We start from the raw sequence: 26570 nt of genomic DNA, 5'->3' as shown, positions 1-26570 counted from the left end.
ATTAGCCCAGGAGTGCCTTGTTGCTGACGATCAAGTTTATCTCCTTCTCCATCTGTTACATGAGTATTACCCTGACTGTATGTTTTATTGCGTGAATTTCTTGCATTATGCCCGATATGGGGATTTGTCAGCACCACTCTGCCCTTCTTGGGATATTGTCCCTAGCCTTGATGTAACGGACACAATCTGATTTTTCGTCGTCATGTTATTACTAGTCAAAATGTACCTTGCCACTGGCAATTAATCTCCTCCCCCTCCCTTTTTCCATGCTGTTCAGACCATATGCTTTATTGCTAAATGTGCAAACCAAACAAAAATAAAAAAGGTTAATAAAAACGATTTAAACAGGACCTTGGAGATGCAAAACAACTGATATAATTTTTAAATCTTCCCTGGGGACCATGTGGCCAATCTATGTGCATAATTTTCAATCGCTCCCAAGGATTTTTTCATGTCCCTTAGATTCTGCTCCTTCACTCCACTTTAGAGCACCATCGAAGAAGACACCAAGATATGAAAAAGCCGGGACCTTGGATAGGCTACAAGTGCCTACCTTGTAGTCTTTTTAAACTAGTTTCTTGACAAATGATTTGGTAAAATTAGGGGACAAATCAAACCTGTTCATAAAGAAAACAAACCCATCTATTAGGACTTGCAAAGCCCTGGGAGTACGTGCTACAGGCACAGCGTCATTTGCGCACAGCAGAACTGGGACTGATCTACTGCCTATTCTCTGAGTATCGGGCTGCAGAGATGTCAGGGCAGATTTTAGTCCATTAATATTTACGGTTAATAAAAAAGGGGCAAAGATGCACCCTTGACGCACCACTCTTGAACATTTAAAATTATCAGTGAGTCCCCCCTCTTGGGTAAATCTAACTGCTAATGTTGTATAGGCATAAAGGGTCATTAAAACATATATTATTGTGCGCTCAACTCCTAACTTATCTAGTAGCAGCCACAATTTATTAAGATTCACTCCATCGAACGCTGCAGTAAGCTCCATGAAACCTAAGTTAGAGGGGACCCGCTTTGGTGATCATATATTTAGATATCAAAAGATAAAGGTACAGACATTGATCTACTGTAGATTTACCTATACAGAAGCCATAGTAGACCTCTGAACTAATCTGACCAATCAGAAAGCCTATTTAATAAAACATGACCCAAAACCTTAACAGTAGAGTCGATCAGAGATATGGGGTGGTAACAGTGAGGGTTATCCCTGTCTCCCTTCTTAAAGATCGGGACAATGACGGCAGTGGACCATGTGGGATGCATAGATGATGACACTGCAGCATTTAATACCCTGGTCAGGACCGGGGCCCACATATCTATATTGTTCCAATACAAATCCGGAGGAATCCATCCAGACCTGGGGCTTATTCTGGGACAGTCCCTCAATGCTGATGCTAACCTCCTCAAGGAGAAAGTTAATAGGCGCCTCACATGGTAGGGGCTCTAATTCATTAATACTTTGCTCTCCTTTACATGGTTATGAACCGCCTAGAAATGAACCTTACATTCATCAGAAGTGATATGGTGACATAAATTCGGCTTGTCCGGTTCCGAAAAACAAGGACTATTGATAACCTTCTAAAAAAGGGTACTATCTTTTAATTCACTGGCTTGTATCAGCTCATCACAGGTTTGTTTTTGTGATAGGGACCTCACTCCTTGAGGGCCCTCTTATAATTATTACAGCAAATGGCCACCCAAGATCTATTACGGGAAGTCTCTTTCAAGGCCATCATAAGATTCTTAAGCACCTTGGAGCACCCACTGTCAAACTATGTTGGACTATCCGAGCAGAGAGTTGCTACTGATACCGTAAACAACCTAGCAACTGACTGAGCGATAACAATAAATGAGCTAACTATAATCTCTTCTGTGGGTGACGTTTCTAGGCACTTTAAAATTTCCTCTTTCCTCAATTTAAAAAGGGAATGGTTGAAAGCATTAGTATCCACCTGTGACCACTGCAGGTGCCTCCCCTGATCTATTGCCAGTATTGTACCCACATTTCTGCTACTTGGTACTAACTGAGGGCCCTGTACCTCAAGCTCCGGATTCAAAGGGATGTGGTCACTATTGGGGCTATGGAACATTTAAAAAAAAGATATAATACGTCCCAGAGATGATGAGACAAAAATCAAATTGATGGTTGTAGGCCATCCCCAACCTTTATAGGATGGCGGATAAAACAGTTAGGGGCACTAGCTACCTTCTCTAATGTAAATATTAGGTCAAAAGAATTTAAAAGGGTGTTTAGTACACAACCATCTGGGAAATGCTCCAGATGTCATTCCTCTGATGCTAAGCATGTAGGGAGGTCTTCGGAGCTCTGTCCAATATTAAGGCATAAATGACAATTTAAGTCTCCTAACAGAATACGGTTCTCCTGAGGGAGATCATAACTCTTAGCAATTCCAGAAGCCCAGTTAGTTCCAATAGACTGGATGGGCCCTGTTTCTTGCTTTTTGCATTGTAAAAAATAATTACTGTAAACCTCAACGCTCTCCCTACCACTAGTTTAGGTGTTGTGCCACTTTGGAGTCCCAATTCAATCCTTTCACAGACACACACAGCCCAAGAGCTATAAAGATAACTAATCCTCACGTTGCTCTACCAGAGGTCGAACCCTCTGCAGGAAGGAAGAATGTCTTATATCGTTCCATAAAGAATTTGTTTTCCACCTCTCAAATCTAAATGATCTTATGAATTGAATTCACCTGTCGTCTTCAAATTTAGGACCAGGCCTGCCACATTCCATGAGATCAAACTAACATATCCAGAGTTCCAACGTATAGGGTCTAAAAGAGGCTATGGCTTCCCCATGGGGGCCTGTTTGGCAGACAGAATTTGAGCAACTCAGAAAATGGCTTTTCCCTCGCGCTTGTCCGGAACTCACTAGGCTTACTTTCCTGCGCTGATATTTCAATCGTTGTTATATGCTCTATGTTATGGTCAGCGCCCTCTATTTGTCAATCTAAACCATTAAGATTCCACGGGGGCATAGACATTAGGTATCACTTCTAGCCTCTTCCAAGCACAATCACTCTCATTCCAGCCTAAAACATGACTATTTAGGAAGGTATTAGGAATGGGAATATAAAAGAATCCTAATGAGAGTGGTTTGATGCCAGAGGCATAAAAGGGGAACTCAGAAACATAAAATGTCTCAAAATATTGCCTGCATGTATTAGGAATCTATTTGTGACGATCACAATATCACCCTCAATTGTTTTCTTGGACCCTCCATTCCAAGAGACATCATAATGTGGCATTAATCTGTCACATTGAATCCATTATGTTTTCCTAGCCAATGCACTGCTTTGTTGATCCGTAGATTCCTCACTATGAGTGCCCAAGCCTGGGACTCCGACCAGCACCACAGTATAGGGACAACAGGTCAGAGAAAGATCAATTACTGGTAAACCCACTCTGTTTGTAATATTTGGGCTGTCCCCAGCTTTCTCAGGCTCACTTGAAGCAAGATGCTGCTCCCCATCACCCCTGTCCGTACTATCTGCTTGGGAGTTACACATTTTATGAGGAACCTTGACCTGATCCGTTTCATATGTCATAGACCCTTTCTCTGCCAGGTGATCATTAGATAGTGTCCTACATTTTAAATTGTTTTGCAAGGGCAATCGAGGTCGTACTGCATGTATCTGGGGATTTAGTGTGGGGGGGGGGGGCACAATAGTTATAGTGTCCAACTTACTCTCCACTTTACCAAGTGTGTCTTTGGAGTCTGACAGTACTTTATCAAGTTTGTCCCAAAGCTGTGATAGCAGATCCAACAACAAATCAGTTTATATTTTTCTTAGGGATTTCCAAAATTCCCCCTTGTCTGTCAGGCTAACTGATGTCACTGGTTTCTTCCCTCTCGCTGGAGCTTGTTTCTCTTCTTGGCTTTCCACGACCTCTTGGATGCCGGTGACCCCTCTGGATCCACTTGCTCCTTAGGGGCTAAGGTCACCCTGCAACCATTTCCCATTTGGATCAGGAGAGGGAGTTCTAAGGCTCCAATCTACCACAACAGGAGTTAAGGCTCTTATAGCGCAATCCTGTGGATTCTTAGAAATAGTGGCTTGAGGATTTAAAGCTACTGTGTTTGTGATTTCGCCAGGCAAGAGTGCTGATGGACCGGCAAAACCCAAAGAAAGTCTCTTCTCTGCTTTATCAATCTCCTTTGAAATAGCCCCCACCGCTTTCACCGGGAAGGAGTAGCCCTCTTGTTACTTTTAGAGTGATCAGTAAGAGCAGCCTTGCTCTTTCCCTTGATGGTTGACTAGAGAAGGACTCCTCCAATTAAAATCTGAAATGCTGAGGTACAAGAATAAAACAAGCCACAGTCAAGTTAGTACCCACAATAAAGTTGAGGCCTTTGCGTATTCTTCAATAACCAACAATGGAAATGTAGGTACTCCTCAAGGGATGAAGAGATGGTGTATGCCTCTCTTTACATCTGCTCCGATGTCCTCCAGCCAAGAGAATGGGCCCAGCCTGCCTCAATTGCCCGACGTCCTCCAGCCAAGAGAATGAGCCCAGCCTGCCTCGATTGCCCGGGCACTGCCTGGGTGTGACCCGGGGCGGACGAGCGTGTCCAGAGCTGTTGGATCCCTACGCTGCAGATAAGCATCTCCGGGAGCGAATGTGGCGTGTTGTGGTGGCAGATGTGACTGATTCTGGGGCATATAGGCTCCTTGCCTCCAGGTGCTGATTTGGGCTAGTTTTAGTAGCACTGTTGTGCCTGTTATGAATCACTGATTTTTTTGTTAGTATGCACTTATTTTCGATAAGGATTATTAGTAAAGAAGACACCAAATGGCAAGTTATTGAGAATGTTCCATGCATTCTGCTCTTTCCTTGCATGTCATCAAAGTGAAGGGATAGTTGATGTCTCCTCTCTACTGCCACATTTTTGTATAAATGCTGCTACTCGCTTAAAGTAAGATGTTGATTATATTGTGCTCACATCATGAACTGTTTGAGCATTCATTGTATAGGCTCTGTTTATTGACTTCTCCGTGATTAAAACCACTTTGAGTCAGAATATCATTTTTAGGAGCCACAAGCAGGTGTTGTATGGCTGCATTAATGTTGTATTGGTGCTGTTTTATCAAGGGGCTGTGGGAGATGTAGTGATTTCAGAAGGCACTGTCAAGACATTATCCAACCCATGTTCCTCAATAATCAGAGACAGTCCAAGATTTTGACCCTTTATCACATATCTTTACATATGGTATCATAGGCTCTTGGAGAAAAGAATAAAGTATTAAGTTGATCATAAAACTAACAGTATGACTAAGTATAATATATCACTTACCACAGTCCGTAACTTGTGATCTGAAGTCTACAATTACTCCATATTTTCGGCACTGGTGGGCATAATGGGCCAAAGCAGAGCACAAACATGCCTGGCCACATTTGCAGGTGTCACGTCTACACTGCTCATAATACGAAACGGGGCTCACGTAGGAGTGACATGGAGTAAAGAGTTCTTTTGTGATGATGCTACAACCTTCTGTCGCATATGAGACTGAAAAATTGGAAAAACAAAAATGTGCTTTACTTTTCAGATAATGAGCCAACAAATATGCAGATCAATTAGAGTCATTGTGGGAAAATATATATGTTTTTAATCTGCACTTTATAGTGTACAGAAAACGCCAACATCATTTTGATTATTTACAAAGCAATATACAATAGCCAGGGTGAAAAACATTCTGTGGTACAGGTTCTATAAGATGATAGATGATATGTTGAAAAAGGAGGGAGTGTGTGCACTAGGAATGGTTTGTGAGGTATGGTAGGTGGAAAGTTCTAGGTGCAAGCATGAAGAGTGGGATCTTAAAATAAAAGACACTGTCTGTTATGCCATGTTATGTTGATTTGTATAGTGCACTAATCATCCGAGAGGGTATCCAGGAGCTTGGGCAGGTGTATAGGTGTGTGGCCTGTTGCTCACAATTAAAGAGTTTAACCTCAGCCAGCGGTTTTCAGTGCTCCGCACTGGCACTAATTGTCAACATGAGCTTTTGCCACATGGTAGGGTTGTTTTTATAATTTAGAAATTAGCAGAACAGCTATTGTTTATTAATGCAGTATACATTATATAATACTAATACCTGCCGCCCAAGCAATTTGTGTAGCTTTTTGGGCCTGGAATAGGCTGAATTGTCACACTTGTAGCATTGTGCTGGTTAGTAGTTGTATAGGCACTGTCATTGGCCTAGTTTGTATAGATCAGGGATCCTCAAAGTACAGCCTGGGGCCACATGCAGCCCTCCTGACCTTTAATTGGGGCCCTCTGGTGACCAGCAGCTCTGGACTACTGTTCACTTGACAAATCAGGAACATTCAGAAAGCTGTGAAATGGGCATAAATAAAGGATTTCTGGTTTCACATTTTGCAATTCAGCCACCACCAAATGAGTATCTCTTTCTCTCTCATGTTATACAGTAAAAGTTAATGCTTTGTCACTAATTCTTGGTGCAAGAGACTAGAGCCTTGGTGGCAGACAAAGGTCACCTGACTCGGTCTGTTGTACACACCATGCATCTGCTTCACATCCTCCTACGCCCACCTTTCATTACCCCGACTCTCACCCCGCTGGCATAAGTGTGGCTCTCAGTCATGCCACAGACAGGACTTTGTGGCCTCCGGGGAAATGTTTTCAAGAAGCCATGGTATAAATCAGGGTAGGATTGGGATTAAAAATCGGCCCGTCCCGGGCATGCTAGAAAAAGTGCCCACCATTTGCATATTGCCTTTCAGCAAAACACTGCTTTGGCGAAGTTTTATAAAAAAGGAAGATGGGGGGGCGTTCTCTGACGAAGGCATATTGTCTTAACTTTACTTAGACAAAAGAAAATACGCTGATTAGTTCACACTGGTGAAACACGCCTGAAAACAAGTGAGGCCCCTTCTGTTCAGGTCCCCTGCAACCTACCGCTCAATATGCATACATTAATGGACCAGCCCAGCGGAAGAAAGGTAGTGACACCTCTGCCCATTGATAAAAAAGGAGGTAATGGACGCCCATCTGCCTCCAGACAGGCCACTCAGGCACCCACTGGGCCGCTGGCTGCATCCGAACAACACAGGCAGCGCCCAAATCGGCTACCCCGAGGCAGCCCAAAAAAGCAGCCCAAAGCTGGAACTCAATTACCAGCCCCTCGGCCATTGTCTGAGTGCCCGCCTTACCAATCCGACCCTGTATAGGGTAAAAGGAGACCTTACGGTTTACTACAGGACACAGCCTTAACAATATTAATAATAGTTACATTTGTAAAACGCCTGGTTACACTGAGACCAGTGTGTCCCCTCGCTACAGTATCAACAGAACAACAGCAGCAGCAACCAAAAAAGACCAGGGCAAAATTTAAGAAGCTGGGAATAAGTGCGTCTTCAGACCTTTCCTAAAAATGGGCTCAGAACTCTCGAACCGGAGTGCCTGAGGAAGGAAATTCCACAATTGAGCTGCTAAATAACAGAACGAGCGTCCACCCATCCTGGCTCTTTTAATTTTTGGGGACATACACCCTACCTGTTCCACTGGACCTTAGCGATCTAGTAGGTGCATAGGGAGTTAAAAGATCATACAAATATGCGGGACCGTTCCTTTGTAAAATACGATGGCCCACACACAGAGCCTTGAATTTCACTCTTTCCCTGATAGGGAGCCAGTGAAAGGACGCCAGCGCCCTTGTCGCCGAGGCACTCTTCGGGTGCATGAGAATAAATCTTGCATTTTGAATGCATTGCAAGTGCAACAGGCCTCTGACCGGACCACCCAGGTACAAAAGATTGCCATAGTCCAGGCGGGAGGCTACCAGCGATTGAACAAGAATTTCCTTGATTCCGTGGGAAGGGCGTCAAGGGTTTTCCAAAGTCTCCTCAGAATACCAAAGCAAGCGCCTGCCACCCGCCCGATGTGGTAGTCAAAGGACAGCTTATTATCCACCCAAATCCCAAGATTCTTGGCATGTTCACAGGGTATAGGAGTGGGGCCCAACGACTGGGGCCACCATGCCGAGGACCATACTGAAGGGGCCTTGCCTATCACCAGTACCTCGGTTTTACTGCCATTCAACCTCAGGCAGTTGTTTGCCATCCAGCCCGCCAGTTCTTGAAGACAGGATGCAAAATTGGGGGCCGCACCGGGCTCGGCCTGGGTCAGGGAGACCACCAGCTGGGTGTCGTCAGCGTAAGACAGGAAATTAATCCCAAAATTTCCTGATATTTTAGCCAAGGGGGCGACATAAAGATTGAATAAAGTAGGGCTCAAAATAGAGCCCAGAGGCTCCCCCTGCGCCAGCTTGATGTTTCTAGAATGGACGTTACCCTGCATAACAGTGAAGCTACGCTCAGACAAAAAGGATTTCAGCCATTTTAGTGCTCCGTCCACTACACCCCTTCCCGCTAGATCCTGAAGTAAGGTATGATGGGCAACAGTGTCAAATGCGGCACTTAAGTCTAAAAGAATTAAGGCCGCTGTCTGTCCTTCGTCCACATACTTCCTGATGATCTCTGTGGAGTAAAGTAAAGCCGATTTGGTGGAATGCAAATCCCGGAAGCCCGACTGTGAAGGATGGAGAAGGTTGTTGGTACAAATATGTGCAGTGAGCTGAGTATTTACAATCTTTTCCGCGACCTTAGCAAAATAAGGAAGCAGGGAGATGGGCTGCAGATTATCGAGCTGATCAGCGCTAATATGAGGTTTTTTCTGTAAAGGAAGTACACGCCTCCTTCCACACTTCCGGAACCACTCCAGAGTTAAAGGACAATTCTAAAAGATGTCACAGAAAAGGTTCCAGTAGGTCTATGCTGCCTCTAAGCACTCTCGGCGTAGCAGGGTCCCTAGGCGAACCCGCCTTAATACAGGTCGCCACCCTTTTAAGAATGTCCTGGGAGGGTACCGTGAAATTATGGCGACCTTGTATTCCAGACACAGCCATATATTCCTTATCAGGTCTTTTACCCTCACGAGCCGATTCCGGAAAAGAGGAATAAATCCTTTAAACCTTCTCTGCAAAATATTCAGCAACTCGATTGCACGACTCTACAGAATCCACAATAGGCGCTGCAGAAGATGCCAAGGAAGATATCTCTTTAAATATCTTAAACAGCTCTTTTGTAGAGTTCTCCGTTGTTTGGATCCTAATATTAAAGTAAGCTGCCTTTGCCTTCCTAATGAGTGAATGGTAATATTTAAGGCTGACTTTATATTCAGCTTCCAGATCAACTGAAAACTGCTTTCTCCATCGCCTTTCTAATTGTTTACAGGTTGATTTAGCAGCCCGTAACACTTCACTGAACCAAGGGGCTGATTTGCGTCTGTTTGTCACCATTTTAGATGACCAGGGTGCCGTGCAGTCGAGAGCGGCAATAATACACCCCTCGAGATCTTTACACGCCCCATTTATGTCCCAGCCAAAAGGCAGACCATCCTGCAGTAAAGCCAAGTTAAAGGCCCCCTGCGAGAAGCCTGCCCATTTCCTTATCTTTATATCAGACTGAGGTTTCTCCTGCTTTTTATGCAGGGGCAGATTTATCACAAACGTGATCAAAAAATGATCAGCCCACAACACTGGAAATGGAGGCTTAATTTCCATTGCGTCCCAGTTGGCGAGAATAGGGTCAAGTAGATGTACCAGATTATGAGTCGGGAGTTCCGATTTTAAAAATATTTGCAGCACTTCAAGTCCCTTGCGCAACTCATGTGCCCCGGGGTCACGTGCATCATTAAAATTTAAGTTAAAATCCCCCAGTACCAAAAGCTTTTCGTTCCGGAGAGCAGGTTGGATAAGATATTCAACAACACTGGGTATGAAACGGTAGTGTGGTCCCGGGGGCCTATAAATCAGAAGCCCCTTCATAATATAATCAGTGGCTAATCTGATAGTAAAAAAGCCAGCCTCCCCATCATCTATACCCGCAGGTACAAGGGAGCACCGAATGTCATGCTTATAGATAATAGCGATGCCCCCTCCCCTTCCTGACATTCGGTCTACTTTCATGATTCCCTAGCCACTAGGGAGTGCCTCTAGAATTTCAGGTGCGGAGTCATCATCCAGCCATGTCTCCGTAAGAAACATAACATCAGTTTGACCCTCTGATAGTATACCATAGATCTCAATCCTATGCTTTCTCAAAGATCTGCAATTGATTAACGCTAACCTGAGCGCGGGGCTTCCCTCCCTGATGTCTACTTGTTCTGACGCCCCAAATGAGCAGTAATTGCATTGCCAGCTCTCCCCCTCCACATTAATACTATGCTTACACTTGATGTCAATCGTTGGGCAGAGAGCACGGAGTTTCTGGGGGCTATAGTGGCGTCTTGGACCAAACCCAGCAGTGGTTCTGGCCTATTGCCCCGGTCGGCCGCCGACGGGCACAGACAGGCTTGACTTTGGCGCGCCAGCGGCGCGTCCGCCCATTGGGGCATGTGAATTTAAAGGCAGAGCCCTCCCAACAACTAGAACGCTGCCCTCCCCAACAGGAAGTACCTGGCTCTGTCTCCCCCGCCCCCCGCTCAACGGCAGCGCCGCGTCGGACCGAGGCAGGGAGACGAGGCAATCGAGCCCAGGTAAGCGTAGTCCCATTCACAAACACCCAGGTGTATTTATATTTAAAAAAACAGAGCAATGTCCAATGTTAAAATAAATCGTTTTTAAAAGTGCTGCTGTTGCCTGAAATGAAACCACGAGCGGACTGGGAGTACTGCCACTGCCCTTCGTCCACCTTCCACCGAACATCCATAAACTTATGTTAATAATGCTAAAAAAAAAAAAGAGAGACCATCATCACAAGACATACAATCTGCTTTCAAATATTTCCATCATGACAGTATATTTTCTGAATCTTCTGAGAGTTCAGCCCATAAAAGAAGCAGATGCGAGCGCGAAAAAAGGGCACAAAAAACAGAATGAACAAAAGATGAGGAGAAATATGTAAGATATTATTTCGGCTTTCTGGGCTTAGTGACAAACATTTTCAATGTTCGCCATTAATGTTCTGTGTATGTTTTACGAAGCTCCTTAGACCAGCTATTAAAAACAGTGGTTAGCTGTATGTTTTGCCTAATAAGAGTGCAGCAAACCATGAACCCTGGAAATATATTAGAAACGACAAACGAGTGGCTTTCTTTTTAACGCCCGATATCGATGCATGTACTAACTCTCATAGCCTAGTCATGATGGCTTCCTGGACCCTGGGGTGATTCCAGTGGTTTTGACATGCTATCCTGTCATTAGTCATCTCAGCGTGCAAGCAGAAACAAAATGAAAGCTATCGATGAACCAGCAAAGAGCCGTCTTTTTTTTAACGTGGGACTAGTAACCAACAGGAGGCCCATTTCAATTCCTCACCTGACTGTAGATGCACATCACAGGGGTCCAGGGATGAAGGGAAGTGGTCTGGGGAGCACACTGACGAGGTTTTCCAAGCGTTTCCAAATAATTCTGGCGTGCTTTCCGGAACCCCGACGGGAGATCTTAAATACAAAAAAAAACATGTTTATTACAAGGTTTTAAAATAGGGTGCAGGTGTCGAAAAACAGGCACTGCCACTTACAAATATCATGTAACCATTTTTTTTGTTCGAATTACTCGGATAAAAAGCGTGTTTTTGTCAAACCCTGTTTCAAACACAGTAATTAGACGGCATCTACAGCTTAGGCAAGATGACAGAAAGCTTAATATGGCATCAAGGTGTAATGCGTTGGAATCTTCCCTGAATTACCTATGCTGACCACACCCTTTGCAGCCAGTGCGCTCAAACCTTCTCGAGCAATGTTGCTAAATTCACTGAAGCACCACGATTAAAGCACTGAGGCTCTGGCCACCTTTAGACTTCTCTTTTTAAGTTAACATCCCCAGCATTCCCAGACTACTTCAACTAAGCCTGGGGCTGAAGGGTAGGGGGAACAACTGAAAAATCTGAGAGGAGAAAGGCTCTGTCAACAAACAACATATGTGCCTCTTTTTGGCAAAGGTATCAATTTTGCTGTCAATCTGAGCTGAGCTGCTAAACAGCTATTGCTCTTTACTCTCTTGTGATTATCTGGCACCACTTCAGAACACTGAATATTTATTGAGAGCTTGATATCTGGAACTAGGATGGGACGCTTGTCAGCCTACCCTTAGGGACCCTGCTTCTTATTAGCAACCGATTTTAAATTGGACTGTAGCACATGATTAAAGTCTAGGAAATATAATTCGAGCAACACAAACAGGGGATAATGCAAAGTGAAATGCTTGAACATTTTTTTTGTTTAACTGTACCAGTCTTGTGTTTTGTAAAGATGACGAGGTTTACAAAGAAAGAAAGGAGTGGAAAATAGCCCTGCCCATACTTAAATAGACTTGCTCATGCTTAATTTGTAAAAAAACTAAAATAAATCATGTGGTCAAAGTTTTATAGGAGCTTGCCACCAGCACTGCAGAATTCCAAAGCTGTCTAACACCAAGGTTGCTGTATACTAGGATGCAAAGTCTTAGTCATAACTCATGCCAATTTCCCCCTTCATCCTGCTCTTCTTACCTCTCTAGATTTGCTCTTCCTCCTCCTTTCTCACTTTTCTACCTTTTCATCTCTTGCTCTTTGTCAAAGTCCAATGATGAAAAACAAATCCTGGTCCAGAAAAATGTCTGCATCTGCCCCAACAGCTGCATCCAGTGTCACAAATGAAGCACTTGGCCAACAGCTTAGAAATATTACTGTTGCACCTTTAGAGCTGCAAGTGGCTTACCGTATCATCTCTACTCCCAAAAGTGCTATCTCTGGCCTGCACTTCCAGAAGGGGGTGGGTTGCTCAAGCTACCCATTGACTACTTCCAGACTGTAAGCTACAAGGAATGGGTGGTACATTGCTGATGAAAGGTCCTTTAGTTAGTCCTACACTAACGTGTGCCAGGATTAAAGGGGTCCCCCAAAGTACCATCCTCAGAACACTTTGTGAACCTGTGGAAACACAAAAGAGGACTGGACCAGCAGACTGTGACCTGAAAAAGGCACTGAAGGACTCGACTTTCTCCCACATGTACCTAGGATGGATCATTGACATAATACCGATGCACACAATTTCGAAAAACAAAATCATAGGAAAATAAATATTGGATTTAAACACATGTCTTTATTTGGATATAAAATAACATCCTTAAAAGGAGCACCAGCAACAATACACATTGTGAAAGCTAAAAACTGACATCAAATAACCAACGGTGGGTAGGTACAAGTTTTCCACATGGCATTCTGCAACTCCCTATTATAAACATTCCACATGGCATTAAACTAACTTTAAAAGGTAAGGAGGTCGTTATACCGATCATTAGTAGTATTGGATTTGTAAACTAACCAACCGTTAACGAATAATTACAAGTTTTAAAAGTGGATACAGATAAAAATATCAGCAACAGTTCAATAGCAGCGAATTATACAAAAATACAGAAATTAAAAGAGAACTTTTTAGCAGCTTAAAAATGGTGCAATTTAATTTAGGCTGTTGCCGACAGGGGGGTGCATACGAAAAATTGTGATATGCAAGGTGTATGTAGGTTGTGAGGCCTATATTTAAAGCTGTATTTTCTGGGCTTAGGGCCGCGATGATTGCCTGTCTGCAGGACCGGATTCCCAGCCTGTTCCACTCCGCTTTCAATATGCGTCTATGCTGTGACATAAGTGCTGGGCAAAGACAGACCACGTGCTCCAAAGTTTCAGCCGTCCTGCCGCACCCTCTGCACCATAATACATCTGACGTGCGATGCCAGCCTGGCAGATCTTTTAAAAATTGCCAGTCACCGAGTCTAATGGCCATATGCAGGGAGTAGGTGCATGACAGGTAGGTTGCGGGAGCTAAACGCGCGTACGAGTTCATGATAGCCCATGCGTGTCTGCGTTTGGTAAGGTGGTTTTTATCAGTGATGAGGGAACTCGTTCGGACACATTTCTTAATGGTAGTTTTAAATGCTGTCGTACTGGGGTTGAGATCCCATAGGTCACCCGCGGAGAGTTCTTGTATGGAGTCTTTAAAGAGGCGACCATACGAGCCCCCTGGGTTTTTCTCGGTGATGTCTAGCCAAACTAGTGACTCTAATGAGCCTGTGTCTGCTTGTCGGAGATTATGGCACAGATTTAGGTACGTGCCAATGCTGGAGACTTCATAGTTTAACAGGCCCAGTTCCAACCTAATCTGGGCAGCAGAGGCATTTTTGGGCAAGCGAAGAACTTTTTTATAAATTTTAGTCAGGTGTTGATTTAGGTTCATATTTAGTTTACCCCTAAAAATCTCAATACCATATGACAATGTCGGACCAATTTTTGCTTTCATAACCTCCAATAAAGGTGTTAGACTTGGGCCAGACAGTTTTTTTGAGAGCTTGGAGAGAGTCACCTGTAAGGTCACAGCTTTAGCTGATATCTCCTTACGCTCTTTCACAAAATTGCCCCTTGAGTCAAGATTGACCCCTAAGTATTTGTATGCACTTCCTACTGCAACGCTCATGTTGTTATACGTCCATCCTCCCCCAACTTTTCTTTTTTTCCCAAAGGTGACCACTTGGGTTTTCTTCAGGTTAACCTCTAACTGATTTACAGTGGTGTAATTATATAGTTTAGCCAGAAGCCTTTGTAAACCTACACGAGTAAGACTGAAAAGCACTAAAACATCAGCGTAGAGCAAGTTGCTTATGGGAACACCACCCATCTTTGGTGGGTGACTATTAGTTTCTTCTAAAGCTGTCGGCAGGTCAGCTATAAACAGATTAAAGAGAAGTGGGGCCAGCACACAGCCTTGTTTGACACCCCTGGTTGTTGTGATTTTCCGAGAGAGATGTGTGCCGGACCCCAACTTCACCTGGACCCATGTGTCTGAGTGTAACTGAATAATTGCCTCCAGGAGTTTTCGTGGAATTCCCCATTTGTTTAACTTTTCCCATAGGGCTGCCCTAGGAACCCGATTGAAGGCGGCTTTTAAAGTCAAGAAAGCAGCAAAAAACGGCCCTGGATGTTAAACAGACTTTGTCGACAATTATGGCCAGTGTCAATAAATTAGTCATAGTCCCGGATTTGGCAGTGAAGCCTGTTTGATTCATTGGAATCAAGTTGTTCTCGTCCGCCCATGCTCTCAGCTCATTCAGGAGAAGGCCTGCATAATGCTTAGCCTTTATATCCAAGAGAGCAATTAGTCTGTAGTTGCTTGGTGATGAGTGGGGACCTGATTTGTAAATTGGGTGGATTATTGCTCCACGCCAAGAGTCCGGTATGATCGAGGTTCTGAGGGAGTAATTAAAAAGGTTGGTTAAATGACCCAACCACAGTGCTATGTTTGATTTGAATAATTTCTGTGGTGGGCCATTGGGACCCGGGGCTCCATCCGATCTTGCTTTTAACAGTACTTTAGTAACCCTTTCTTGAGTGGTCTGCAGATCGTCGGTGCAGGGGTCCAAGTAAACAGTAGACCTACTCCAGCTCTTGCTCTGGCTTATTTGCGTCAACCTGGGAGCACATGCGTCTGTTGGCACAGTTCTTTCTGTGGACTTAAAGTGATCAGCCAGAAAAGCAAACCAACTAGCTTCTTGAATGTAGGCTGACCCGAAGCTAGACTTGCTGGAGTTTTGCCGATTAATTAAGGCCCAGAATTTCCTTGCATTGCGATTTTTACTCTCCCATATTAGTTTGCACCCGAATTCATTTTGTTGGTGTTGCTTTTCTTTTCGTATTGCCTGCCTTAACGATTTTTGAGCTGATTTATACGCCATAAGGTGCCCAATATCTCCTGGAAATTTCATCAGAGACCACAAGGCGCTGTTTCTAGATGTCTTCAGTGCCCTTGCCTCTCGTGAAATTGTGCATTGGCAGCTGGCAAAGTCCGTTTGAGAGTTCTGTTTGATTGGGAAAAGAGTTATCAGTTGTACGCAAAGCTTCGACCATGCAGCAGCTGGAGAGAACCCCGGGTCGGAGCGGTCTGGAGTTAGAGCCAGACTTGCCTCCGTAACAGAGGATATTATGTCATCACTCCATCTTAGGCGTTTCAAGTTGTCACAGTACGTTCCTGTAGATGTAATTGGGGCAGGTTTGTGGAACTCTGGCTTTATTTTGAGCGTTACGGACTGAGGACGATGGTCGCTTTCGGTTCGCGGGTGAATACTAAAGTTGCGCAGATGTTTCAGCAGAGCCGAATTGCAGATGGTGTAGTCTAAATAGGAATGCTTGCGGCCATTTGTCCAAGACCAATTTGGGGGGGTGTCGTTCGTAGATCTTCCATTCATTACCAGAAATCCTGCACTGTGTAGTTGCAACACGCAGAGTTCTCCCAGACCACAGTGGACTTGGTTTGGTGGTTTGGACTGTGCTTCTACATCTGCAAGTGCAAATAGGATTAGCCCTTCACAATCTTCCATGTTGCCCTGGAAAAGGTTGGTGTTAAAGTCTCCTGTGATTATGCAGTCCGCGTAGGGTTGTTCCACGGCCAGGCCTCGCACGATTTTCATTAGGCGGGTTAGATGGGTCTTTTTTGTGCGGGTACTGGGGTTGATGTAAATGTTAAACAATAGGAGTGGACGTTGTTTACTCCACGAGTTGATTTTGACTCCCAGTAACCAGTCTTCGACGAAGATTAGCGGCACAATCAGGCCTTTTAGATTGTTGGACACATAGATCGACAGGCCCCCTTTAGGGTGGCCGTAGTGACTGTCTCTAATTGCTGGTTTCCAGAATTCAATGAAGGCGGTCACTGGGGTGTTTTGGATGGCCCATGTCTCTTGGAGTGCTATTGCAGTGTGCCCAAATATGAAAGAGTGTGTTTCCAAATTGGTGTTTTTATTTTGGAGACCACTAATGTTCCATGAGCACAGAGTAAATGAAGAATCACGGTCCGGGATTGAGGATTTTACGCATGGAAGTGGTTGAAGTATCGGTTGGACCAAGGCCTTACAGTTTGAGAAAATAAATATTGTTCATAACAATATTGACTCTCTATATTAAACTAGTCAACTCACCACAGCATTCAAAACTGTCGCCCACCACATCCTCATTGAGAGACTCCACAACATTTACATTCAACAACACACCCTAAAATGGATTACCACATTAGTCTCAGCGTGCACTCAGAGTATCTGTCTATATCCCTTCACTTCCGCTCCCAAGCACATCATATGCAGCGTGCATCAAGGTTCATTCCTCAGCACCACCCTGTTCAACATCTACATGACCCCCTGGCAAACATTGTCAGATCCAACGGACTCAACATCATCTCCTACGCTGACAATACCCAACTGGTCCTCTCATTCACCAAGGACCCCTCCAACACCAGGACCAATTTCCACAGACCCATGACCAACGCAGCCAACTGGATGAGAAACACCTGCCTCAATCTCAACTCCGACAAAACAGAGGTACTGATCTCCGTAAGAAACACCTCGGCGTGGGACCACTGCTGGTGGCTGGAAGAACTTGGACCTACACTCACTTCCACTGACCACGAGCACAACTTCAGCATTGACAGCCAATTTAACATAAAATGGCAAGTTAACGCAGTCGCCTCCTCCTACTTCTACACCCCCTGCTTGCTCAGCAGAATCTTCAGATAGATTCTTCTGAACACCAGAAAGACATTCACACAGGCCTTCGTTACCAGCCGCCTCAACTACAGTAATGCTCTCTACACTGGAGTTTCCACCCAGCTCTTCAGAAGACTCCAGACAATACAGAACACAGCAGCCAGACTCATCCTCAACCTATCTAAATGTACCCACATCTCTCAGCACCTCAGAAACCTTCACTAGCTTCCCATCTAGGAAAGATGCCTGTTCAAGATGCTCATGTATGCCTACAAAGCACTGCTCGACTAAGACAATCCTATATTAATCACGGCTGACATTCCATCTTCCTTCGGGACACCTGCGCTCCTCCTCACTATGCCTTGCACACGTCCACCGTATTTGTCGCACCGGCTTCTTCTACACCCCCGACAAAGTCTGGAACAATTCTCTCTCCTCCGGCGGACTTCAGAAAGAGACTCGAGACCAGGCTCTTCAACACAGATGCAGCGGCCTCAGAGCTCGGATTCCTCTAGGTGTGACAGCACCGTGCTTTACAAATACAGATTGATGATGATGATGAGAAATATAGAGAACACAAATACTGTTAAAAAATATTGATTTTTACTTATATTTAAATCACAAATATCATAAACAAAAATCTTGTCAACTTTTAATAAACATACAATATGTCAAATATATTGATTCACACAATATTGACTATAATATTATTGCCAAAGTATTGACATTATTATTAATAAATATAAAAAACACTTTTATATGTAAAACAATTATTTAAAATAAAGGTAAATATTTTATCCAGATGTTTAAATTAAATATAAATATATTACATAACCAACATATTTACTATTCACCCCAAATAAAATATATATCTAAAATGATAAGAATACACTTAAAAAGGATATTTTTATGAAAATTATTTTCAAAACTATCAATCCATATTACATGCATTATAAATAGAAACTGAAATTAGCGTTTACCATATAAGGAATTAACTGATTTAAAAAAACTAAAACTAAACTAACCAATACATTCAAACTATAAACAAATTTAGCCTATAAAATAAGACAAAAATGATAAGCTGCCAGTAAATCAAGTACCAAAAATCAGCAAAAAGATATAACAAAGTAAGAATACATAAAATAATAAATATTGTTGTCGTTCCAATAAACAGTAAAAATAAACCTAACGTCCTCAACCTCTACAAACTACCAACAATTAACATTTATAATGCAACTGATGTATTTTTTTCAATCAACAGAAAAGAATGCACCTGCTCCACATTAGAACACACCCAAAAGAAAAGCTGCAAAACAGTGTGAATCCTCTAAAAAGAACATAATGTGTATATTCAAAATAGAAGTCATTGCATAAATGGTCAAACTTTAAAATATTGTTCATATTTATACTATCACACTACTTTCATATACAATGACAGAGAGAGACAAATATCTAACAACACAGAAAGGAAAGCAGTTACTAAGTTCCATGGGCTACATCTACAATCAAGAAGGTGCGTCAATATAAAATGTAAATTGGAAATGTGCCAAATAATATTCTAATGCATGCCAGGACCACTACAAAGATGATGTTGCAATACATGTAAAAGAACACAACAACATCCCCAAATGTAACAGAATTAGAAGTAAGGGAGGTATTGCAGAAAATTAGAGAAGCAATCACTCGTCCCCAGGTCTCCACAAACAACATCTTAAAATATATAAAGCCTAAAGTCCCTGAACACATCACCTGCCAACTACCACCTATGCTGACTTTAAAATGTTTAATTGCACAAACGAAAAAAGCCACCAACAATACTCCTCCTGCCCCTAGAAGATACTAAGACACAGAAATAACTGAACATTAAAAAAAAACACATATTGAGGAACCTTTCCTTTTATATGACAACCTAAACCACGATAAACACATCCCAATATTCCCTACAGCAAATAACATTCTCAAAATAAACCATTGTCAAACCTGGATGATGAATAGGACCTTCAAAATGTTTACCAAATCTACACTATGCATGGTGAATATTAACATTTAGACTACCATATGAACAAAGCAGCACTTACTATAAACACGTAAACCACATTAAACATAAAACAATTAACCACTATCCACCAAAAACAATCATAGACTTTGAGCAAGCCATGATTCAAACCATTTTAAAAAAAAGTACCCCCCTGCAACCATACAAGGCTGTTAGCATAATTTCAATCAAAGCATATGGAGACACTCCCAACAATCTGTACTTAGGGCCCGACTACAATGTCGTTAGAAAGGGCTCCGATGGGATCTGGTAAGGTCAAATCCGATTCGGAACCCTTGTTTCTTATAGAATTATACAGTTTTTCCAATGACCGATTATGATGCCCGGAAACTGTTCGAGCAGAATGAATCAGTTCCGAAAGGCATTCGGACAGCCAGAGTCTTTCAGACCGATTTGTACAGCTCTATGGACACGGTTTCCGGACGAGCAATGACGATGACCAATTCGGACAGCCATTCCGATTTGGTTTGCCTGAGATGAAACAGCTTATGGAATCGGTCTTTGGGGGCCCGTTGTGGGCCCCCCTTTACCCGAAGGTGTACGAATGTGGCCTATGGCAGTAACCAAGGGACCCCTCTTCCCAAACATGGGGTGCCTGCCACAGGGTGCAAAGTTTTCCCCAACCACCCTTTTTTCAATGGGAGCCTGTTTTCGTGTTCTGAACGCAGGCTCCCATTGAAGTTAATGTGGAATCCGACTGAACGATGTTGTGAGGCATCGTAATCAGTCGTCGGGACGCACAGGACCCCATTCTCTTGGAAACTAGTCCAGAACTGATTGGTTAGGGACAGTTTCCAAACGACATCATAATCGGGTCCTAAGTGTAGAATATTCTAAAATCAGCCAATTTGACTTTGAAATAAAAGAAATGTTAGCATTAGCCTATATCTCAGTCACAGAGGTAGCTAACCAGTACAATTTACTAAATTCCTATCTGCCAACACAATTAAGACTAGGACCGTAGTAGATTATTTCGAAGTCACTTGAGTTGACACACTGCATTGCTCCAGACACATACGTCAACCCACAATCCAGATACCATTGTGGAATGTCTATGGCAGCATCTTGGTGCTGTAAGCCAAAACAAACAAATCAGTTGAAGGATTACATTTGCCTACCAATTCACACTAGGCAGAACCCATCTGACACTCCATACATTTATAGAAGTGTTACAAAAGAACAAAGCTATCAACAACTGTCAATGGAGCAATCTGATAGCCAAAATGCACTTTCACTTAGAAAACAAGCAAAAAGAATGTATGACATGCCACAAGTGCTGGTACTGCTGGACCTTACAGCAGCATTCGACACCCTGTCCCCCTTCACTTTAACATCCAGGTTAAGGGAGGCAGGGGTAGAAGGACCGGCCCTCAGTCTCTTAAGCTCCTTCTTACATCAACGAGAGCAGCGTGTCATGCTAGGAGAGTTCCTCTCCCCTGCTAAGTCTTTGCAATGTGGGGTGCCACAGGGGTCGGCATTGAGCCCGACCCTGTTTAACATCTACGTGGCCCCCCTTGCAAGACTAGTAAGATCTCAGGGGATGGAGGTAGTGTCGTATGCCGACGACACGCAGATTATGGTATCCCTGACCCACTCTGTGAATGCTGCCGCGTCTAACTTTAGGTCCTGCATGCAACTTGTTGCAGAGTGGATGATTTCCAACTCCCTAAAGTTGAACGGGGAAAAGACAGAGGTCCTGGTCTTCGGCAAAGACCAGGGCATGTGGTCAGGTGAGTGGTGGCCTTCATCTTTAGGCATCTGCCCCACACCCACACAATCTGCCAGGAACCTTGGTGTCATTTTTGACACCCAGCTTTCTATGGAGCTCCAGGTCAACAGAACTGTGGCCACTTGTTGGGGTGTCATCAGAACTCTGAAGAGGATCGCTCACTATCTTTCCCCACAGGCACGGAAGCAGGTTGTGATCGCTCTTGTTGGCTCAAGACTCGATTACTGTAATTCACTCTATGCTGGGGCCAACAAGGGCCTTCTGCAGCGCCTGCAGGTCATACAAAACGCGGCAGCGCGATTTGTCCTGGCCTTGCCCTGGCTGTCATCTATGACCTTGGCGAGGAAGAATCTCCACTGGCTTCCTATTTCTTCACGGATCGTGTTCAAACTTCTCTGTCTTACATACAGGGCCCTAGCTGCAGGCCCGGCGGATGCCCTTGGATCCCTACTTACTAGGTATGTTCCGAACAGATGTTTACGTTCCAGTGAACTTAATCAACTGGTAATCCCACGTGCCAAGAAGGCTAGCTGGGGGAGTAAAGCCTTCTCCATTCTGGCTCCCCAGATGTGGAATGCACTTCCCCTTGAGATCAAGTCACTGCCCTCACTTGACCTTTTTAGGAAATCATTGAAAACTTGGCTTTTCATTAAAGCGTATCAGTAAGCCTTGATTCTGATTGCTGACAGCTAGCTTTGGTTAGGCGCCTTGACGCCCATTGGGCATAGTGCGCATTACAAATGCCATTTCATTCATTTCATTCATTCAAGTAAAAGTTTAATTCTTCATAAGAAATAAAAGAACAGATTACTTAGAAATGATAGTCCAAAGCATAAATGAAAACAATAGATACCAACAGAAGATCCAATCAGCCTGTCACAAAATCCAAACCACCACGACTGTTCATTTTTTATAAAGATAATAAACATGATATTTTACAACATCAGTCTAAAAATTAAATAAAACTCCAACGTTAACTAAGATGAGTTCATAAAAGAATATATGCATTATTTACACAAAAAATGGAAATCTCACCATCCGAAAAGGTCAAAGAACAAACTCTATCCATCATGTAAAATAAATACAACACATAAACCACACAATTCCAAATAACAATCACAAAATATTTTCACAAGCAATAAAATATAACGTTTCCCACCCAAACAAAATGAAATAAATAAGACTTACTGCTCTGTGGCTGCAGATCTTCTTCTGGTTCCATGTATGCAAAAATAGTAATCCATCAAAAATGGGACAAATATGGGATAAATAAACGCAATAATAAAATAGTCCAATAGACATTCTTTAAAGCAAACCAAAAAAAAACATTTTTAAATAAAGAAATTCTCCTGGATACTTCCCCCCAAAAAGAAAATCGAAGTAAAAAAAATTGATTTTGTTTAAAAAAAAATTATCAGCAACTTCTAATGCTAATTGGACAAGTTTGCAGACAAAAACCTGTAAAGTAAACAAGAAAACCCAGCCGTGAAACACATTACAGCCTCATAAATACATATGCATCACACATTGGACCTAATTAGGATGTCGGTCGTAGTTTTCTCCGACCGACATGTCTGAGGTTGCAAGACAGTCCGACCTCGGGTCAGCGGTCCATAACCGCAATTACAATGCGAACACACAAAGTGCGATCGCAGACTCCCATTTCCCTATGGGAGTGGGTGAGGGGGCCGGCAACCGGCCGCAACACAAGCTCCCATAAAGAAATGTAAGTCACTGTAAATCCCTGCATCGCATGGGTATTTACAGGGGGCACCATAGGTGGCTCCTTGGCCCCCAACAAGTGACCGTGCACGAAGGTGGGCCCTGCTAGGGCCCCCCAAAGTCACTTTCCGACATCATAATCCCAATGGTGGAAACGCTGTCCACATGGGATTATGGTGGCGGTTCCGACTGAGCCCGCCAGAAGCCAGTCGGAATGAACGGCCAGTTTGAATTCCGATCGCCGTAATCGTAATACAGCAGTCGGAATTCAAACCAAGGATGTCGGTCAGGAAAGGTCCAACCTGCGGTCAGAGGCTTTCCGAGGGACATCCTAATGAGGGCCTTAATCATCATGAAATAAGTAACATAATACAATGTCACATAACATAATGATATATTACTAAAACAGTGTATGAAAGCCTAAACCTACAAACTAGTGAAAAACACTACTATTAATATATAAAACAAGATCTACAAAAAAACACTAAGGGGCATATTATCAAGACAGGTGATAAAATTATCGCCGCTTTAGCGACAGAAAACTGCCGCTTAAACGGCTATAATGGGCTTGATAATATGCTCTATGGAATTCCAATTGAAGCCCATGTTAGATGTCCATCACATCTATCATGGGCTTCAATTGGAATTCCATAGAGCATATTATCAAGCCCTTTATCGCCGTTTTAGCTGCAGTTTTCTGCCGCCAAAGCGGCGATAATTTTATCGCCTGTCTTGATAATATGCCCCACAGAGCATTATAACTTACCTCTAGACCACCCCCACACTCACCATACCTTCATAACCCTTAAAAGAGTCTTACCTGTTCTGACAAACAGCAGCACCATACCGTGACCTGGATCTGGGAAAATAGACTAAAAATGACACAAAGAGATTTCAAAATAGAAGATAGCAGTAAAAACATGGCAGCTAAATAAAACTGAAAAAAGACTACCTCCCCATAGAAATTAATGGGAAATAATTTACAAATGTTGAATAAATGTATGAAAAATAAAAACAATTATTATACATGTATACATGACAAAAATATTGTAAAATAATGTTAATTAATTGTAAAGTATAAATTAAATAATAGTATAAATATATACAAATATTTAATACTAGCAGCCCGTCCCGACGTTGTCCGGGAGCAACAGGCTTCCCCGCCCCCCGCCCGCCCCGACATTGTCCAGCAGCCCTGCCCCCGCCCGGCCTGTCCTCCGCCTGCCCCGACCCCCACCTGCCCCGCCATGGGTCCCCTTACCTCAGCCGTCGCTCCTCCCGCCTGTCCGCTGCTGATATATTGCTTTAAATATGTCTGTTCTTCTTTGCAGAGGTGTACAGCTGACCAATCCGTTCTACAGAGAGTACATTGGCTGGGAAAGCTTACATCATAGCTAATCTTTTTGGCCTAGAGGTGTGTTAATGATTGCTGTTTCACCATAAAAACACTGTATCATTCTCTTTTCTCCTGCAGCCCGGGCCACTGCCCAGCCCGTCCCCCGCCTGCCCCGACACGGGTCCCCTTACCTCAGTCGCCACTCCTCCTGCCTGTCCGCTGCTCGCACCGCCGCTGGCCTGTCCGCTGCTCCTCATGTCACTGCTCCTCCCCCACGCCATGTCCGCCGCTCCTCCCCGCGCTCCTGACGTGAGCACGCACGTCGCGGCCGGTGCTACTTCGGAGGGACTACTTTTTTTTTACTGTACATTTCTTTAAATAAGGTTTTTTTTAAATTTATATAGCCTATAACCATCTACACACCCTGACGATTCCAACGGTGTATCAGGTGTGTGGATTGGCGCTGTGGTTCCTGAGTTTACCCGCCTAAAAGGCTGAAAGTTCTTCCTTTATTATAGTAGTATAGATATGCTGAAAAGTTTTATGTTAAAATGACGTTGAAAACGTGTATATCAAACAATCTTAGAAACATTAAAAAAAGTTAAATAAGTTACTTTCTGTCGATAATGCCTTATCTGGTAGAGACAGGATCAAGCCGCAGATTCCTCTCCTTTGAATTCTCCCTAGGCACCAGACTGGATCTGGAATTCTTTTACAGCAGTATATCTGGGAGTCGTATGAGGGCATTGAGCGACTCCGTAGAGACGTCGTACACTGATGTGGTGTAGGTGAAGTTCATAAAAGCCCTCCCCTGATGCACTAATGTCAGTTTCTTCGTTGACTATTTTCTGTCCTAAAAACACAGAGCCACTCATAGAAACTGCCTATGGAAACAGTGTGCCCTAAAAGAGACATCTTTGTGTCAAAAAAATTACGAAGTCCTAGTGAAAGGCTTTAGTATACCAAGAAGGGATCTTGCAGACAAAAGGAACAAGCAGTTTACAGAACAGGGAGGATGGAAGGGTCGGCAAGAAATCTGCAGCTAGATTTTGTCTCTGCCAGATAAGGCGCTACTGAAGGCAAGTAACTTATTCATCTGATAGAGACATCTAGCCGCATATTCCTTACCTTTGAATTAGATACCCAAGCAATATCATCCCTGGATGAAGGTCTGCGAACTGGTTCCACTTAAGATCCCTGAACAGTTCTAGCCAGTCTGTAATGAGATAAAATGACTGGACTGTATAGGAGTGTAGCTGAGGAAAGGAGACGTCCCAGTAGAAGGAGTGAAAGGGAACTGAAATTCATAAATTATGTAACAGCTTGGGGAAACGTCACCCATGACAGTGGATTAAAAAAGTTTTGGAAAAGAACACTTCATCGAAGCATAATACTACATAGCTCCCCAATTGTATTCGGACCATTAGTGTATGGGGCTGATGGCCAAGGACACCAGCCAATGCCACTGAACCAGAGCTCCTTGCCATAGAAACGGGCATGTGAGCTAAACCTGCTCTGAGAAACACAGGTAAGAAGGAGATCTCAGAACACATCCCTAACGTAGAGAGCAGCAATCAATGCTCCAATAAAAGCATTGCTAAACAATAACAACAAATATTGGCATAAAACACTTGTGATCAGAGAAAATACTTCTAGAGGAAAGTGATCCCTCTGGGACTATCTAACGTAGAAGCCACAGATAAGGAAGTGTAAGCAAATGCATATGCAACAACCGAGTGAAGGTCCACTAGGACACAAGGAGAGGTGCAGAGATGTAAGCATTAACGTACGCCCTCTTAAGAAAGTCAGTATAGAATGACTTGCAATATATATAGATATATAAATAGATGCATAAAATATATATATGTATAATACAGATACACCTAAGAAAGGTATACATAATCATACACAAAAAACGTATATGAACCCAAGATGTGACAACACAGAGTAAAAACCATAGCTATATTAGGACTGAGCTGGCAATCAGCAACACGGTAACGTATAAGAGGATAGAGAGAGTGGAAGAAATCACACATCCCAGAAAAATAATGACAATTGAACATGAAAAACACTACTGACGGAATGGTTACAATCAGGCAGCTGAGGGATAACTGAAAAAGAAAACAGCAGGTGTGAAAACCCAACTAGAATAGAGAA

The 26570-nt window shown here is 43.3% G+C and overlaps 1 protein-coding gene across 1 annotated transcript in view; it reads right to left on the bottom strand.

The window, feature by feature from the left end:
* OTOG (otogelin) overlaps window positions 1-26570 on the bottom strand; it is a 1048712-nt gene that overhangs the window by 682086 nt on the left and 340056 nt on the right. The window contains exons 15-16 of the mRNA XM_078682941.1: window positions 11382-11506; window positions 5336-5548 (exon numbers count right to left, since the gene is read on the bottom strand). Coding sequence (XP_078539067.1) covers window positions 5336-5548; window positions 11382-11506 — 338 coding nt within the window. The remainder of the gene's footprint in view (window positions 1-5335; window positions 5549-11381; window positions 11507-26570) is intronic.

Source organism: Lissotriton helveticus, chromosome 3_1 (assembly GCF_964261635.1).
Source record: "Lissotriton helveticus chromosome 3_1, aLisHel1.1, whole genome shotgun sequence".
Taxonomy (NCBI): domain Eukaryota; kingdom Metazoa; phylum Chordata; class Amphibia; order Caudata; family Salamandridae; genus Lissotriton; species Lissotriton helveticus.
This window is presented reverse-complemented; position numbering and strand designations above follow the sequence as displayed.